The sequence below is a fragment of the Salvelinus fontinalis genome, chromosome 20 (genome assembly GCF_029448725.1).
Source record: "Salvelinus fontinalis isolate EN_2023a chromosome 20, ASM2944872v1, whole genome shotgun sequence".
Classification (NCBI taxonomy): Eukaryota; Metazoa; Chordata; class Actinopteri; order Salmoniformes; family Salmonidae; genus Salvelinus; species Salvelinus fontinalis.
Window position 1 is genome coordinate 33,681,135 of NC_074684.1, and position 16,268 is coordinate 33,697,402.

Genomic DNA, 16,268 nt, shown 5'->3' on the forward strand with positions numbered 1-16,268 from the left:
AGCACCAGTGACTCGATCAATAAAAAAGTGGTCAGATAAAGCAGATGCTAAAGTACAGGACTGTTTTGCTATCACAGGCTGGAATATGTTCCGGGATTCTTCTGATGGCATTGAGGAATACACCACATCAGTCACTGGCTTTATCAGTAAGTGCATTTAGGATGTCGTCCACACAGTGACTGTACATACCCCAACCAGAAGCCATGGATTACAGGCAACATTCGCACTGAGCTAAAGGGTAGAGCTGCTGCTTTCAAGGAGGGGGACTCTAACCCGAAAGCGTATAAGAAACACCCGCTATGCCCTCCGACGAACCATCAAACAGGCAAAGCGTCAGTACAGGACTAAGATCTAATCGTACTACTCCGGCTCCAACGCTCGTCGGATGTGGCAGGGCTTGCAAACTATTACAGACTACAAAGGGAAGCACAGCCGTGAGCTGTCCAGTGACACGAGCCTACCAGACGAGCTAAATAACTTCTGTGCTCGCTTCAAGGCAAATAACACTGAAATATGCATGAGAGCATCAGTTGTTCTGGACGACTGTGTGATCACGCTCTCCGCAGCCGATGTGAGTAAGACCTTTAAACAGGTCAACATTCACAAGGCCCCTGGGCCAGACGGATTACCAGAACGTGTACGCTGAGCATGCGCTGACCAACTGGCAAGTGTCTTCACTGACATTTTCAACCTCTCCCTGTCTGAGTCTGTAATACCAACATTTTTTAAACAGACCACCATAGTCCCTGTGCCCAAGAACACTAAGGTAACCTGCCTAAATGACTACCGACCTGTATCACTCACGTCTGTAGCCATGAAGTGCTTTGAAATGCTGGTCATAGCTTACATCAACACCATTATCCCAGAAACCCTAGACCCACTCCAATTTGCATACCGCACCAAAAGATCCACAGATAATGCTATCTCTATTGCACTCCACACTGCCCTTTCCCACCTGGACAAAAGGAACACTTATGTGAGAATGCTGTTCATTGACTACAGCTCAGCGTTCAAAACCATAGTGCACTCAAAGCTCATCACTAAGCTAAAGACTCTGGGAATAAACACCTCCCACTGCAACTGGATCCTGGACTTCCTGACGGGCCGTCGCCAGGTGGTAAGGGTAGGGAACAACACATCTGCCACGCTGATCCTTAACACGGGGGCCCCTCAGGGGTGCATGCTCAGTTCCTTCCTGTTCTCCTTGTTCACTCATGACTGCACGGCCAGGCACGACCCCAACACCATCATTAAGTTTGCAGATGACACAACAGTGGTAGGCCTGATCATTGACAACGATGAGAGAGCCTATAGGGAGGAGGTCAGAGACCTGACCGTGTGGTGCAAGGACAACAACCTCTCCCTCAATGTGATAAAGACAAAGGAGATGATTGTGGACTACAGGAAAAGGAGGACTGAGCACGCCCCTATTCTCATCGACGGGGCTGTAGTGGAGCAGGTTGAGAGCTTCAAGTTCCTTGGCGTCCACATCACCAACAAACTAACATGGTCCAAACATACCAAGACAGTCATGAAGATGGCATGACAAAACCTATTCCCCCTCAGGAGACTGAAGAGATTTGGCATGGGTCCTGACATCCTCAAAAGGTTCTACAGCTGCACCATCAAGAGCATCCTGACGGGTTGCATCACTGCCTGGTATGGCAACTGCTCGGCCTCCGACTGCAAGGCACTACAGAGGGTAGTGCGTATGGCCCAGTACATCACTGGGGCCAAGCTTCCTGCCATCCAAGACCTCTATACCAGGCGGTGTCAGAGGAAGGTCCTAAAACTTGTCAAAGACTCCAGCCACCCTAGTCATAGACTGCTCTCTCTGCTACCGCATGGCAAGCGGTATGGGACCATAAGACTCCTGAACACCCAATCAAATGGCTACCCAGACTATTTGCACACACCCCCCCCCCCCCCACGCTGCAGCTACTGTCTGTTATTATCTATTCATAGCCACTTTAATAACTCTACTTGCATGAACATAATTACCTCAATTACCTCGACACCGGTGCCCCCGCACATTGACACATTAACTCTGTACCGGTACTGCCTGTATTTAGCCCCGCTATTGTTATTTTACTGCTGTTCTTTAATTATTTGTTATTCTTATCACTTACTTTTTTAGGGATTTTCTTAAAACTGCCTTGTTGGTTAAGGGCTTGTAAGTAAACATTCCACTGTAAGGTCACTTCAAGCACCGTACCAATAAACCTACGCAAGTATTGGCTTTGAAGACATAAAAGCCATTTAATATATTTTAATTCAGATATTTTATTATTTTTTTTGTCACTTATTTTATCTCCCTTCAGATTACTATGTAGGCAAAGTGTGTGGGCTGAAACTAATGACACCAAACTTTTTTCATCAGGGCAATTCAGAGTAATTAATAAGTAGACCTAAAGATTGGCCTGCAGTACCTTTTACATAAGGACCCCTAATATAAACTTTACTTCAGAAACCTTTTGGTAAGATAATAATATCCCTGCTTTGTGATCGTCACAGATAAAGCACCTGTCTAATATCCTCCTACGTAGCAAGACATGGCGGTTGGTTGCTCAAAAGATGTTGCCAAGTGTTCTGTGTTAAAGCTCATTCAGTCACAGTGTACTTTGTTTAACACTTAGCTTAGAGTCGCACAAAACAACCTGTCAGCCATCCTCTCATAACATATCATGTTCCCCACATTCAGCCCTGTAGCATATATAGTTTATCACAGATACAGAGAAATAAAGTACCTCTCCAACTCTAAGGTGCTACAGTGTGTTGTACCGAGGCCTGGGAGGTGGGTGTTATACTACAGTGTGTTGTACCGAGGCCTGGGAGGTGGGTGTTATACTACAGTGTGTTGTACCGAGGCCTGGGAGGTGAGTTTTATACTACAGTGTGTTGTACCGAGGCCTGGGAGGTGAGTGTTATACTACAGTGTGTTGTGTTGTACCGAGGCCTGGGAGGTGAGTGTTATACTACAGTGTATTGTACCGAGGCCTGGGAGGTGGGTGTTATACTACAGTGTGTTGTGTTGTACCGAGGCCTGGGAGGTGGGTGTTATACTACAGTGTGTTGTACCGAGGCCTGGGAGGTGGGTGTTATACTACAGTGTGTTGTACCGAGGCCTGGGAGGTGGGTGTATACTACAGTGTGTTGTACCGAGGCCTGGGAGGTGGGTGTTATACTACAGTGTGTTGTACCGAGGCCTGGGAGGTGAGTGTTATACTACAGTGTGTTGTACCGAGGCCTGGGAGGTGGGTGTTATACTACAGTGTGTTGTACCGAGGCCTGGGAGGTGAGTGTTATACTACAGTGTGTTGTACCGAGGCCTGGGAGGTGGGTGTTATACTACAGTGTGTTGTGTTGTACCGAGGCCTGGGAGGTGAGTTTTATACTACAGTGTGTTGTACCGAAGCCTGGGAGGTGGGTGTTATACTACAGTGTGTTGTGTTGTACCGAGGCCTGGGAGGTGGGTGTTATACTACAGTGTGTTGTACCGAGGCCTGGGAGGTGAGTGTTATACTACAGTGTGTTGTGTTGTACCGAGGCCTGGGAGGTGGGTGTTATACTACAGTGTGTTGTGTTGTACCGAGGCCTGGGAGGTGGGTGTTATACTACAGTGTGTTGTACCGAGGCCTGGGAGGTGAGTGTTATACTACAGTGTGTTGTGTTGTACCGAGGCCTGGGAGGTGGGTGTTATACTACAGTGTGTTGTGTTGTACCGAGGCCTGGGAGGTGAGTGTTATACTACAGTGTGTTGTACCGAGGCCTGGGAGGTGGGTGTTATACTACAGTGTGTTGTACCGAGGCCTGGGAGGTGGGTGTTATACTACAGTGTGTTGTACCGAGGCCTGGGAGGTGAGTGTTATACTACAGTGTGTTGTACCGAGGCCTGGGAGGTGGGTGTTATACTACAGTGTGTTGTGTTGTACCGAGGCCTGGGAGGTGAGTGTTATACTACAGTGTGTTGTGTTGTACCGAGGCCTGGGAGGTGGGTGTTATACTACAGTGTGTTGTGTTGTACCGAGGCCTGGGAGGTGAGTGTTATACTACAGTGTGTTGTACCGAGGCCTGGGAGGTGGGTGTTATACTACAGTGTGTTGTACCGAGGCCTGGGAGGTGGGTGTTATACTACAGTGTGTTGTACCGAGGCCTGGGAGGTGAGTGTTATACTACAGTGTGTTGTACCGAGGCCTGGGAGGTGGGTGTTATACTACAGTGTGTTGTGTTGTACCGAGGCCTGGGAGGTGGGTGTTATACTACAGTGTGTTGTACCGAGGCCTGGGAGGTGAGTGTTATACTACAGTTTGTTGTACCGAGGCCTGGGAGGTGGGTGTTATACTACAGTGTGTTGTGTTGTACCGAGGCCTGGGAGGTGGGTGTTATACTACAGTGTGTTGTACCGAGGCCTGGGAGGTGGGTGTTATACTACAGTGTGTTGTACCGAGGCCTGGGAGGTGGGTGTTATACTACAGTGTGTTGTACCGAGGCCTGGGAGGTGAGTGTTATACTACAGTTTGTTGTACCGAGGCCTGGGAGGTGGGTGTTATACTACAGTGTGTTGTGTTGTACCGAGGCCTGGGAGGTGGGTGTTATACTACAGTGTGTTGTACCGAGGCCTGGGAGGTGGGTGTTATACTACAGTGTGTTGTACCGAGGCCTGGGAGGTGGGTGTTATACTACAGTGTGTTGTACCGAGGCCTGGGAGGTGAGTGTTATACTACAGTGTGTTGTACCGAGGCCTGGGAGGTGGGTGTTATACTACAGTGTGTTGTACCGAGGCCTGGGAGGTGGGTGTTATACTACAGTGTGTTGTACCGAGGCCTGGGAGGTGGGTGTTATACTACAGTGTGTTGTACCGAGGCCTGGGAGGTGGGTGTTATACTACAGTGTGTTGTACCGAGGCCTGGGAGGTGAGTGTTATACTACAGTGTGTTGTACCGAGGCCTGGGAGGTGGGTGTTATACTACAGTGTGTTGTACCGAGGCCTGGGAGGTGGGTGTTATACTACAGTGTGTTGTACCGAGGCCTGGGAGGTGAGTGTTATACTACAGTGTGTTGTGTTGTACCGAGGCCTGGGAGGTGGGTGTTATACTACAGTGTGTTGTACCGAGGCCTGGGAGGTGGGTGTTATACTACAGTGTGTTGTACCGAGGCCTGGGAGGTGGGTGTTATACTACAGTGTGTTGTACCGAGGCCTGGGAGGTGGGTGTTATACTACAGTGTGTTGTGTTGTACCGAGGCCTGGGAGGTGAGTGTTATACTACAGTGTGTTGTGTTGTACCACATAAAACAAAAATGTAATGTGAATTTTTATTTGGCGTACCCCCGGTGGCATTGCGCGTACCCCAGTTTGAGAGTACCCGTTATAGACTAATGGAAAAAAGTAACTTACAATGTTATAGACTAATGGAGAAAGTAACTTACATTGTTATAGATTTATGGAGAAAAGTAACTTCGAATGTTATAGACTAATGGAAAAAGTAACTTACATTGTTATGGACTTATGGAGAAAGGAACTTAGATTGTTATAGAATTTTGGAGAAAGTAACTTACTTACTGGAAAGAAATTGAGGTAGATTTCTACACCTAATGATAAGGTATTTCATGTATTTACTCAATACTCCAGAGATATGTAGTAGTGTTAACATGTCACAATACTAGCCATTGTAATTTCTACTTCTTTTGTTCTGTGGAGAAATTTACTTCTCCTGTTCTGTGGAGAGATTTACTTCTCCTGTTCTGTGGAGAGATTTACTTCTCCTGTTCTGTGGAGAGATTTACTTCTCATGTTCTGTGGAGAGATTTACTTCTCCTGTTCTGTGGAGAGATTTACTTCTCATGTTCTGTGGAGAGATTTACTTCTCCTGTTCTGTGGAGAGATTTACTTCTCCTGTTCTGTGGAGAGATTTACTTCTCCTGTTCTGTGGAGAGATTTACTTCTCATGTTCTGTGGAGAGATTTACTTCTCCTGTTCTGTGGAGAGATTTACTTCTCCTGTTCTGTGGAGAGATTTACTTCTCCTGTTCTGTGGAGAGATTTACTTCTCATGTTCTGTGGAGATGTGTTCCCACGTCCATGTGTTGTGAATGTGAAGCAGTGAAACTGAGTTTATCGTAAAGGAAACAATACGAGATTACCAATGGAATGTAGACCCTATTAACAGGCTTTATTGTGTGCTTTACACTTCAAAATGTGTAAAGAGCGAGTAGGCAGTGGGCTAGACACAACAATGGAAAGACCTGGACACAATGGAAAGAGGTTGGCATACCCCTATTTAGCGTATTCACAAAAAACTCTGCCTTGAACACTACTTTAAAGGTACTTGAATATTTAGTGACTTCTGTCTACTTGAGTATTGAAGTGTGTTATCATAACAGTCCCCCTGTCCACGGACATACGTGCACCTCTTTAGAAAGACTAGTGTAGTGTTACTCTGGCTCGGCTGTACAACAGTTCAACAGTCTGTTGTTAAGAGTGGACAGGAGAAGAGGAGGGGACCGCATCCTGTCCTAGTGTCGTGGCCGCCTCTTTCACCATGGCCCCTCATCATAACTTAGACAGGAAGTGATGTGTGACGCCGAGCCAGGGTTCCGTCACCTCTCAGGACATTGTGATGGATGGGGAACAGGGCTGTTGCCACGAGGAGATGCCAGCCTGTCTTACAGACCAATAGTGTATTGTTCTGTTTGTCTCGCTCAGCAGTATAAGAAGCTGAAGTGGAAGTTGGGAAGTATGTTTCATTAAATGAAGCATGATGCCAAGGACGTGGGATTCTTGGTGGAGGCTGGAAGCACAGACGGAGGATCTCAGTTTTCATTGAGAGGCAAGGGAGAAATAATGTTGTGATGGTAAAAGGTGAGGAGCAAGGGAAACACACATGTTATGTTCTTCTATCCTGGTGGGGACCTAAAATGGTAAAAGACTGAAGGGGGAGGAGTAAAGGAGGAGTAAATGAGGAATAAAGGAGGAGTAAAGGAGGTGTAAAGGAGGGGTAAAGGAGGAGTAACGGAGGAGTAAAGGAGGGGTAAAGGAGGAGTAAAGGAGAAGTAAAGGAGGGGTAAAGGAGGGGTAAAGGAGGAGTAAAGGAGGAGTAAAGGAGAAGTAAAGGAGAAGTAAAGGAGGGGTAAAGGAGGAGTAAAGGAGGAGTAAAGGAGGGGTAAAGGAGAAGTAAAGGAGGGGTAAAGGAGGGGTAAAAGAGGGGTAAAGGAGGAGTAAAGGAGGGGTAAAGGAGGGGTAAAGGAGGAGTAAAGGAGGGGTAAAGGAGGGGTAAAGGAGGGGTAAAGGAGGGGTAAAGGAGGAGTAAAGGAGGAGTAAAGGAGGGGTAAAGGCGGGGTAAAGGAGGAGTAAAGGAGGGGTAAAGGAGGAGTAAAGGAGAAGTAAAGGAGGGGTAAAGGAGGAGTAAAGGAGGGGTAAAGGAGGAGTAAAGGAGGAGTAAAGGAGGAGTAAAGGAGAAGTAAAGGAGGGGTAAAGGAGGAGTAAAGGAGGAGTAAAGGAGTAAAGGAGGGGTAAAGGAGGAGTAAAGGAGGGGTAAAGGAGGAGTAAAGGAGGGGTAAAGGAGGAGTAAAGGAGGGGTAAAGGAGGAGTAAAGGAGGGGTAAAGGAGGAGTAAAGGAGGAGTAAAGGAGGGGTAAATGAGGAGTAAAGGAGGAGTAAAGGAGGGGTAAAGGAGGGGTAAAGGAGAAGTAAAGGAGGGGTAAAGGAGGGGTAAAGGAGGAGTAAAGGAGGGGTAAAGGAGGGGTAAAGGAGGAGTAAAGGAGTAAAGGAGGAGTAAAGGAGGGGTAAAGGAGGAGTAAAGGAGGAGTAAAGGAGGGGTAAAGGAGGAGTAAAGGAGGAGTAAAGGAGAAGTAAAGGAGGGGTAAAGGAGGAGTAAAGGAGGGGTAAAGGAGGAGTAAAGGAGGAGTAAAGGAGAAGTAAAGGAGGGGTAAAGGAGGAGTAAAGGAGGGGTAAAGGAGGAGTAAAGGAGGGGTAAAGGAGGGGTAAAGGAGGGGTAAAGGAGGAGTAAAGGAGGAGTAAAGGAGGAGTAAAGGAGGGGTAAAGGAGGGGTAAAGGAGGAGTAAAGGAGAAGTAAAGGAGGGGTAAAGGAGGAGTAAAGGAGGGGTAAAGGAGGAGTAAAGGAGGAGTAAAGGAGGGGTAAAGGAGGAGTAAAGGAGGTGTAAAGGAGGGGTAAAGGAGGAGTAACGGAGGAGTAAAGGAGGGGTAAAGGAGGAGTAAAGGAGGAGTAAAGGAGGGGTAAAGGAGGAGTAAAGGAGAAGTAAAGGAGGGGTAAAGGAGGAGTAAAGGAGGAGTAAAGGAGAAGTAAAGGAGGGGTAAAGGAGGAGTAAAGGAGGGGTAAAGGAGGAGTAAAGGAGGAGTAAAGGAGAAGTAAAGGAGGGGTAAAGGAGGAGTAAAGGAGGGGTAAAGGAGGAGTAAAGGAGGGGTAAAGGAGGAGTAAAGGAGGGGTAAAGGAGGGGTAAAGGAGGAGTAAAGGAGGAGTAAAGGAGGAGTAAAGGAGAGGTAAAGGAGGGGTAAAGGAGGAGTAAAGGAGAAGTAAAGGAGGGGTAAAGGAGGGGTAAAGGAGGAGTAAAGGAGGGGTAAAGGAGGAGTAAAGGAGGAGTAAAGGAGGGGTAAAGGAGGGGTAAAGGAGGGGTAAAGGAGGAGTAAAGGAGGGGTAAAGGAGCGGTAAAGGAGGGGTAAAGGAGGGGTAAAGGAGGAGTAAAGGAGGGGTAAAGGAGGAGTAAAGGAGGAGTAAAGGAGGAGTAGAAGAAGAGAAAATTAGGGACTTTTTTCAAATGTATTTATTTAACCAGGCAAGTCAGTTAAGAACAAATTCTTATTTTACAATGCCGGCCTACCCCGGCCAAACCCTAACCCGGACGACGCTGGGCCAATTGTGCAACGCCCTATGGGGCTCCCGATCACGGCCGGTTGAGATACAGCCCGGGATCGAACCAGGGTGTCTTTAGTGACGCCTCTAGCACCGAGATGCAGTGCCTTAGACCGCTGCGCTACTCGGGAGCTGGAAGAGTGATGGGATGGGGGGAATGTGAAGGAACATGAGCCAGAGGTGCAGTGATGGAATGCTAATTTTATCTCTGGAGCGCATGTCATTGTGGGAGAAGGCTGTGTTCTGCATTCAGTCCCATGACACCCAGGAGCGCCAGACGTGACACACGCGCGTAGCTCACTGGGTTTATTTACAGCTCTGGTTCTCCTAGCATCATGCGCTGGCAGCGTACGGCGCACACAACTGTGTGACATGGGGAAATGTCATAAGGAACATGGGTTCCCTCCTTCAGGGAACAGTGGTCTAGAGAACATAAAGGCCTTTCTTTCTGTGGCCCAGACATGTGTATGGGTAAAAAAAAGTGTGTAGGCTTATGGTGGATTGTTCTGTTATAATCTCTACCCGGCACAGCCAGAAGAGGACTGGCCACCCCTCATAGCCTGGTTCCTCTCTAGGTTTCTTCCTAGGTTTTGGCCTTTCTAGGGAGTTTTTCTTGGCCACCGTGCTTCTACACCTGCATTGTCTTGCTGTTTGGGTTTTTAGGCTGGTGTGGCCAGCCTGATGTAAGAAGGGCTATATAAATACATTTGATTTGATTTGATTTGTATGGTGATGTCTCTCTCTCTCCTCTCTGACTCCCCAGCAGCAGTGTGACCCGGGGGACCTGCGTGTCCTGAGGAAGGGGATGACCCTGTACCACTCTGAGTCTCAGCTGTCATCCCTGCCACAACGCCAGGACGCACTGCACAACGTGAGTACACACACAAACACGTTATGTTCTTCTATCCTCGTGGGGACCTACAATTAATTTCCATTCAAAATCCTATATTTCCTAACCCCTAACCCTTACCATAACCTTAACCTGTAACCCAAACCCTAAACCTAACCCTAATTCTAATCCTAATTGTAATCCTAATTGTAACCTTAAACCTAAACCTGACCCCTAAACTTAAACATAGCCTTAGTTCTCCCTACGGGAGAATTTTCCTTGTTTTACTATCCTTGTGGGGATTTTGGGTCCCTACAAGGATAGAAGACCCCCCCCCCCCCCCCCCCCCCCCCCCCCACACACACACACACACACCTCTCTTTACTTACAGAATACACATCTTCACCCTCTTTTCTTACCCCCATCCTCTGCCTTTCTTTCTCCCACTGTCTCTCTAACACATCTCAACCACCCACAGACTCACCAGGCCTTTAGGCTTCCGTCTCCCCAGAGCCTGTTTCAACTGAATCCTGTAGAATGAAATTAATTAGCCACTCTGACCCCTGACCTTTAACCTCTCTCCACTACCAGAGGAGACCGACCGGCTGGTAATTGAGAGAAACCAGACCTCTCTTTGACAACACCCTGATGACCTCACTCCACAGAATCAATACTGCATTTAATCAGGATCTAGTGTACGACCCAGTACACAGACCCTACATACAGCCCCAGTACTGCCTTTAACCAGGGCCTACAGTAGCATACTGACAGGCCTAAGACACCCAGTACACTGGGCCTGTTCTTCAGTCTCACAAAATTCCCATGACCTTTGACCCATGAGTCTCTCCAAGGCGGGACAGGAGCAGGACGGATGGCCAAAAGAGGGGGGGAGCAGGTGTCTACTAACCTCCTCATGTTCTCATCTCTCACTCTGACTCACTCTCTCTCCCGTGGAACAGTGTGTCAATCCAATGACTTCAGAAGCTACTATATACTGAACCATCATATTTCCACGAAGAAGAGATTACCATAGAACAAGATGTTCTTTTCGACCTCTATTGACATGTCTTGCCTGGTTAGAGCTGAATGAATACAATATCCTCAGACTTGCAGTAGTGTACAGTAAACTTCTTCCACCGGTGTATATTTATCGAATTAGAAAGTGTTTAATTTCCTACATCTTGTTTTGGTCCTGTTGTTGTGACGTCTCCATGGAGACCATCTCATTATGGTCTGTACTGTGATTGATTGGCTGGCTTCGGATGTGGCCTGAGTTCACCCAAGCGTAAGAGAGAGAGATGGGGAGAGAGAGAAAGAGAGAGTTAGTGAGGGGGGTGGAGAGGTAGGAGGCAGAAAGAGAGGGACAGAGAGATGAATGAGCGAGAGAGAAAGAAAGAGAGACAGAGACGTAAAGTGAGAGAGAGAAGGGGCTGTGGACAGGACAGGCAGTGGAGCGTCATGTGATTCTGAAGTTTCTGTCCTGTTCTTTCTGTTCCAACCAACAACCGTTCTCTCGGTGCAGCCTGTTAGTTAGTTAATAGGATGGCTTCTTCTCCCATCATCATCATGGTTTTATATTTAGCTGGCTCTCCTCTCCTCTCCTCTCCTCTCCTCTCCTCTCCTCTCCTCTCCTCTCCTCTCCTCTCCTCTCCTCTCCTCTCCTCTGCCCCCCTGTGCTCTCCCTTCCTCTGCCCTCCTCTCCCCTCCCCTCCTCTGCTCTCCTCTCCCTTTGTTCAAACTGCCCCACTTCCACTTTTAGGTCACGTTGTGTGTGTGTGTGTGTGACTGTGTATCTCTCTTTGTGTGTGTGTGCGTGTATCTCTGTGTGTATCTGTGTGTGTGTGTGTGTGTGTGTGTGTGTGTGTGTGTGTGTGTGTGTGTGTGTGTGTGTGTGTGTGTGTCTGTGTAAGCACAACAAATGAGTGAGACAAAGCTCCGTTCATTTGATTCACACAGACACTAGATAGTCCGCTCCTCTTCTCCACTAAGACTCTTAACACTAGAGACCATGGGTTCTGACTGTATGTGTTCCTCCCCACACTGGAAGGCCTAAGTAAGGCTGATTATGCAGGGTGCTGAGCACACTGGAAGGCCTAATTAAGGCTGATTATGCAGGGTACTGAGCACACTGGAAGGCCTAAGTAAGGCTGATTATGCAGGGTACTGAGCACACTGGAAGGCCTAAGTAAGGCTGATTATGCAGGGTACTGAGCACACTGGAAGGCCTAAGTAAGGCTGATTATGCAGGGTACTGAGCATACTGGAAGGCCTAAGTAAGGCGGATTATGCAGGGTACTGAGCATACTGGAAGGCCTAAGTAAGGCTGATTATGCAGGGTACTGAGCACACTGGAAGGCCTAAGTAAGGCTGATTATGCAGGGTACTGAGCACACTGGAAGGCCTAAGTAAGGCGGATTATGCAGGGTACTGAGCATACTAGAAGGCCTAAGTAAGGCTGATTATGCAGGGTACTGAGCATACTGGAAGGCCTAAGTAAGGCTGATTATGCAGGGTACTGAGCACAGGACTCAACATCCATATGAACAGTAAACCACTGTTGGCTGTGATTTTTATCTGCACCAAAACCTTTACTTACCCAGCAAGGAATATGACCCAAGAGCAGTTCCGCTAACACGTCTCACACTGTGGGTTCCGCTAACACGTCTTACACTGAGGGTTCCGCTAACACGTCTCACACTGTGGGTTCTGCTAACACGTCTCACACTGTGGGTTCTGCTAACACGTCTTACACTGAGGGTTCCGCTAACACGTCTCACACTGTGGGTTCTGCTAACACGTCTCACACTGTGGGTTCCGCTAACACGTCTCACACTGTGGGTTCCGCTAACACGTCTCACACTGTGGGTTCTGCTAACACGTCTCACACTGCGGGTTCTGCTAACACGTCTCACACTGCGGGTTCTACTAACACGTCTCACACTGAGGGTTCTACTAACACGTCTCACACTGCGAGTTCTGCTAACACGTCTCACACTGAGGGTTCTGCTAACACGTCTCACACGGTGGGTTCTGCTAACACGTGTCACACTGTGGGTTCTGCTAACACGTCTCACACGGTGGGTTCTGCTAACACGTCTCACACTGCGGGTTCTGCTAACACGTGTCACACTGTGGGTTCTGCTAACACGTGTCACACTGTGGGTTCTGCTAACACGTCTCACACTGTGGGTTCTGCTAACACGTAAAAAGGAAATGTTAGCAATGTTTTACTTTTGTGTTTTGAACACCTTATTATAAGGAAGTAATTGCAGGCAATTACAAATAGTTTGGGGTAGAGCAAGATTATATAATCTTGCCTCGTGAGACTAACTCAGTCTTTCTCCTCTCTCAGGGCACAGTTGGTAGTCTCCCCACCAGACTAACTCAGTATTTCTCCTCTCTCAGGGCACACTTGGTGGTCTCCCCACCAGACTAACTCAGTTTTTCTCCTCTCAGGGCACAATTGGTGGTCTCCCCACCAGACTAACTCAGTCTTTCTCCTCAGGGCACAGTTGGTAGTCTCCCCACCAGACTAACTCAGTATTTCTCCTCTCTCAGGGCACACTTGGTGGTCTCCCCAACAGACTAACTCAGTCTTTCTCCTCTCAGGGCAAGATTGGTGGTCTCCCCACCAGACTAACTCAGTCTTTCTCCTCTCTCAGGGCATGATTGGTTGTCTCCCAACCAGACTAACTCAGTCTTTCTCCTCTCTCAGTTGTACGATTGGTCGTCTCCCCACCAGACTAACTCAGTCTTTCTCCTCTCTCAGGGCATGATTGGTTGTCTCCCCACCAGACTAACTCAGTCTTTCTCCTCTCTCAGTTGTACGATTGGTCGTCTCCCCACCAGACTAACTCAGTCTTTCTCCTCTCAGGGCATGATTGGTCGTCTCCCCACCAGACTAACTCAGTCTTTCTCCTCTCTCAGGGTACGATTGGTCGTCTCCCCACCAGACTAACTCAGTCTTTTTCCTCTCAGGGCATGATTGGTCATCTCCCCACCAGACTAACTCAGTCTTTCTCCTCTCAGGGCACGATTGGTCGTCTCCCCACCAGACTAACTCAGTCTTTCTCCTCTCAGGGCACGATTGGTCGTCTCCCCACCAGACTAACTCAGTCTTTCTCCTCTCTCAGGGTATGATTGGTCATCTCCCCACCAGACTAACTCAGTCTTTCTCCTCTCTCAGGGTATGATTGGTCATCTCCCCACCAGACTAACTCAGTCTTTCTCCTCTCAGGGCACGATTGGTCGTCTCCCCACCAGACTAACTCAGTCTTTCTCCTCTCTCAGGGTATGATTGGTCATCTCCCCACCAGACTAACTCAGTCTTTCTCCTCTCAGGGCACGATTGGTCGTCTCCCCACCAGACTAACTCAGTCTTTCTCCTCTCTCAGGGTATGATTGGTCATCTCCCCACCAGACTAACTCAGTCTTTCTCCTCTCTCAGGGTATGATTGGTAGTCTCCCCACCAGACTAACTCAGTCTTTCTCCTCTCTCAGGGTATGATTGGTCATCTCCCCACCAGACTAACTCAGTATTTCTCCTCTCTCAGGGTATGATTGGTCATCTCCCCACCAGACTAACTCAGTCTTTCTCCTCTCTCAGGGTATGATTGGTCATCTCCCCACCAGACTAACTCAGTCTTTCTCCTCTCTCAGGGTATGATTGGTCGTCTCCCCACCAGCGAGTCAACCTTGGTAACAGGCTACCTGTCCTGTGTTCAGAAACCAGAGTCTGTGGTCCACGCCATGAAGGTACGACAACTTCACGTTATCTCTCACAGCACATCAACAACAACTCTCCTCATGATAATTCTACAACAGCCATGCACAACAGGCAGAGCGCAGGCCAGATCCGGACCCAGAACGAGGTCAATACGGACCATGGGTCCCAAAATGTGTTTTTTTTAAATAATGGAATTTGGTCGGGATCGACTCATAGTGTCATATGAACGCACATAAAACATGGAAAATGTGTGGAATTCCAGGAAATTATCTTTAAAACTGCATTTTTTTCTTTCCACCAACAAGAGGGCTGTGAACAGTTTGAACAGTTTAGGGTCACATGGGTTGCAAGGAGGGGGTTTGTTACTGCGCCGATAAATTACAATATCCATCCGGACCTTTGTCACCTAGGACATTTGTGTAACCGGACCTTCTCAAAAAATGACTATCCCTCTGTTCTACAATCTCAATGTCACAGGTAAAACACCAACATCAGATCAGGCTGGAACAGCTCTGGCACGGCTGCTTTAAACAGTGAATCACATTTATTCACTAACTTGGTTTTATGATCATATATGCCTGATTGTACCAGGTGTTGGAGGTCCACGAGAACCTGGATAAGAAGCAGGTCCCAGAGGACTACGAGGAGGATCTGAGTGAGAAGGAAAAAGCCATCGTTAGAGAGATGTGTAACGTAAGTAGTTGTATAACCCTGAATGCTGATTATACCATGGGTATGAATTTTTATTTTATTTTTACTGCTCTAATTACATTGGTAACCAGTTTATAATAGCAATAAGGCACCTCAGGGACTTGTGGTATATTGCCAATATATTGCCAATATACCACGGCTAAGGGCTGTATCCAGGCACTCTGCGTTGCGTCGTGCGTAAGAACAGCCCTTGGCCGTGGTATATTAGCCACATACCACACCACCTCTGGCCTTATTGTTTAAGTACTGTACCAGTCAAAAGTTTGGACACACCTACTCATTCAAGGGTTTTTCTTAAATGTTTTACTATTTTCTACACTGTAGCATAATAGTGAAGACATCAAAACTATAACACATATGGAATCATGTGTAATTGCTCTTTAATTAAATTGCACACCTAGCAAGAGACAATTTGGCTTGCGGTGTTTCTGTAATGTCCAATGTAGGCCTACAGTATGTGATGGCAAAGTTTTCAAAACAAATTTCGTCCAGATTGACACCATTCATCATGATGTCATTCTGCCTACTTTGCAGTCAACATTTAATGGGGAAGGTTTTCTGGGGAAAGCCTTTAGAGAAACAGAACACGATGACTGAATTGCACATTGCAAAGATTCAACCAAGATTTTTTGACCTTTTGCCATACCTGGTTTGCGTACCCATTTTTTCCTTCGTTAGCATTTACTGATAGATATAAGTTGAAACGTCTATCTACCCTACCGGCTACCGATGTCGTTATTCTGCGAGCTGCGTCATGCGACAACCAGCTGAGAGCTGCATGCTCTTGCTGCCTGATATTCCTCTGAAACTAGGCTATATTTCACGTGCTTTGTGTTTGTGTGGGCTACTTTGTGGATCGATTTGTCTATTGTACTACATAATTGACACAGAGTATACCTCCACTACACTACTTTCATAAGCATTAAGTATACGCAATACCCACTGCATAGAGCCTCCACTACACCACTGGTTGCTCCTCTGTGTCCCATCGTAGAGCAGTGTTCTAGTTGGAATATTTTATAAGAAGCTCTCGCAGCCCAACTGTCAGAGCAATTCATCTCTCTTAGTAGGCAGGGAAAAGAGCAGAGCATCCCCTCATCTCCTCTTCTCCGTTACTTCCCTCCATTATTAAGAAAA

General features: G+C 47.5%; 1 protein-coding gene across 4 annotated transcripts in view; it reads left to right on the forward strand.

Annotated features, from left to right (window-relative positions):
* Positions 1 to 16,268, forward strand: part of LOC129817758 (coiled-coil domain-containing protein 85C-A-like) — a 125,895-nt gene that overhangs the window by 106,406 nt on the left and 3,221 nt on the right. Inside the window, exons 3-5 of one of the 4 annotated variants that reach the window (XM_055873295.1) lie at positions 9,632 to 9,736; positions 14,354 to 14,449; positions 15,012 to 15,113. In XM_055873295.1, the coding sequence (XP_055729270.1) occupies positions 9,632 to 9,736; positions 14,354 to 14,449; positions 15,012 to 15,113 (303 nt within the window). The other 3 variants (XM_055873294.1, XM_055873298.1, XM_055873296.1) reach the window with 3 other exon arrangements.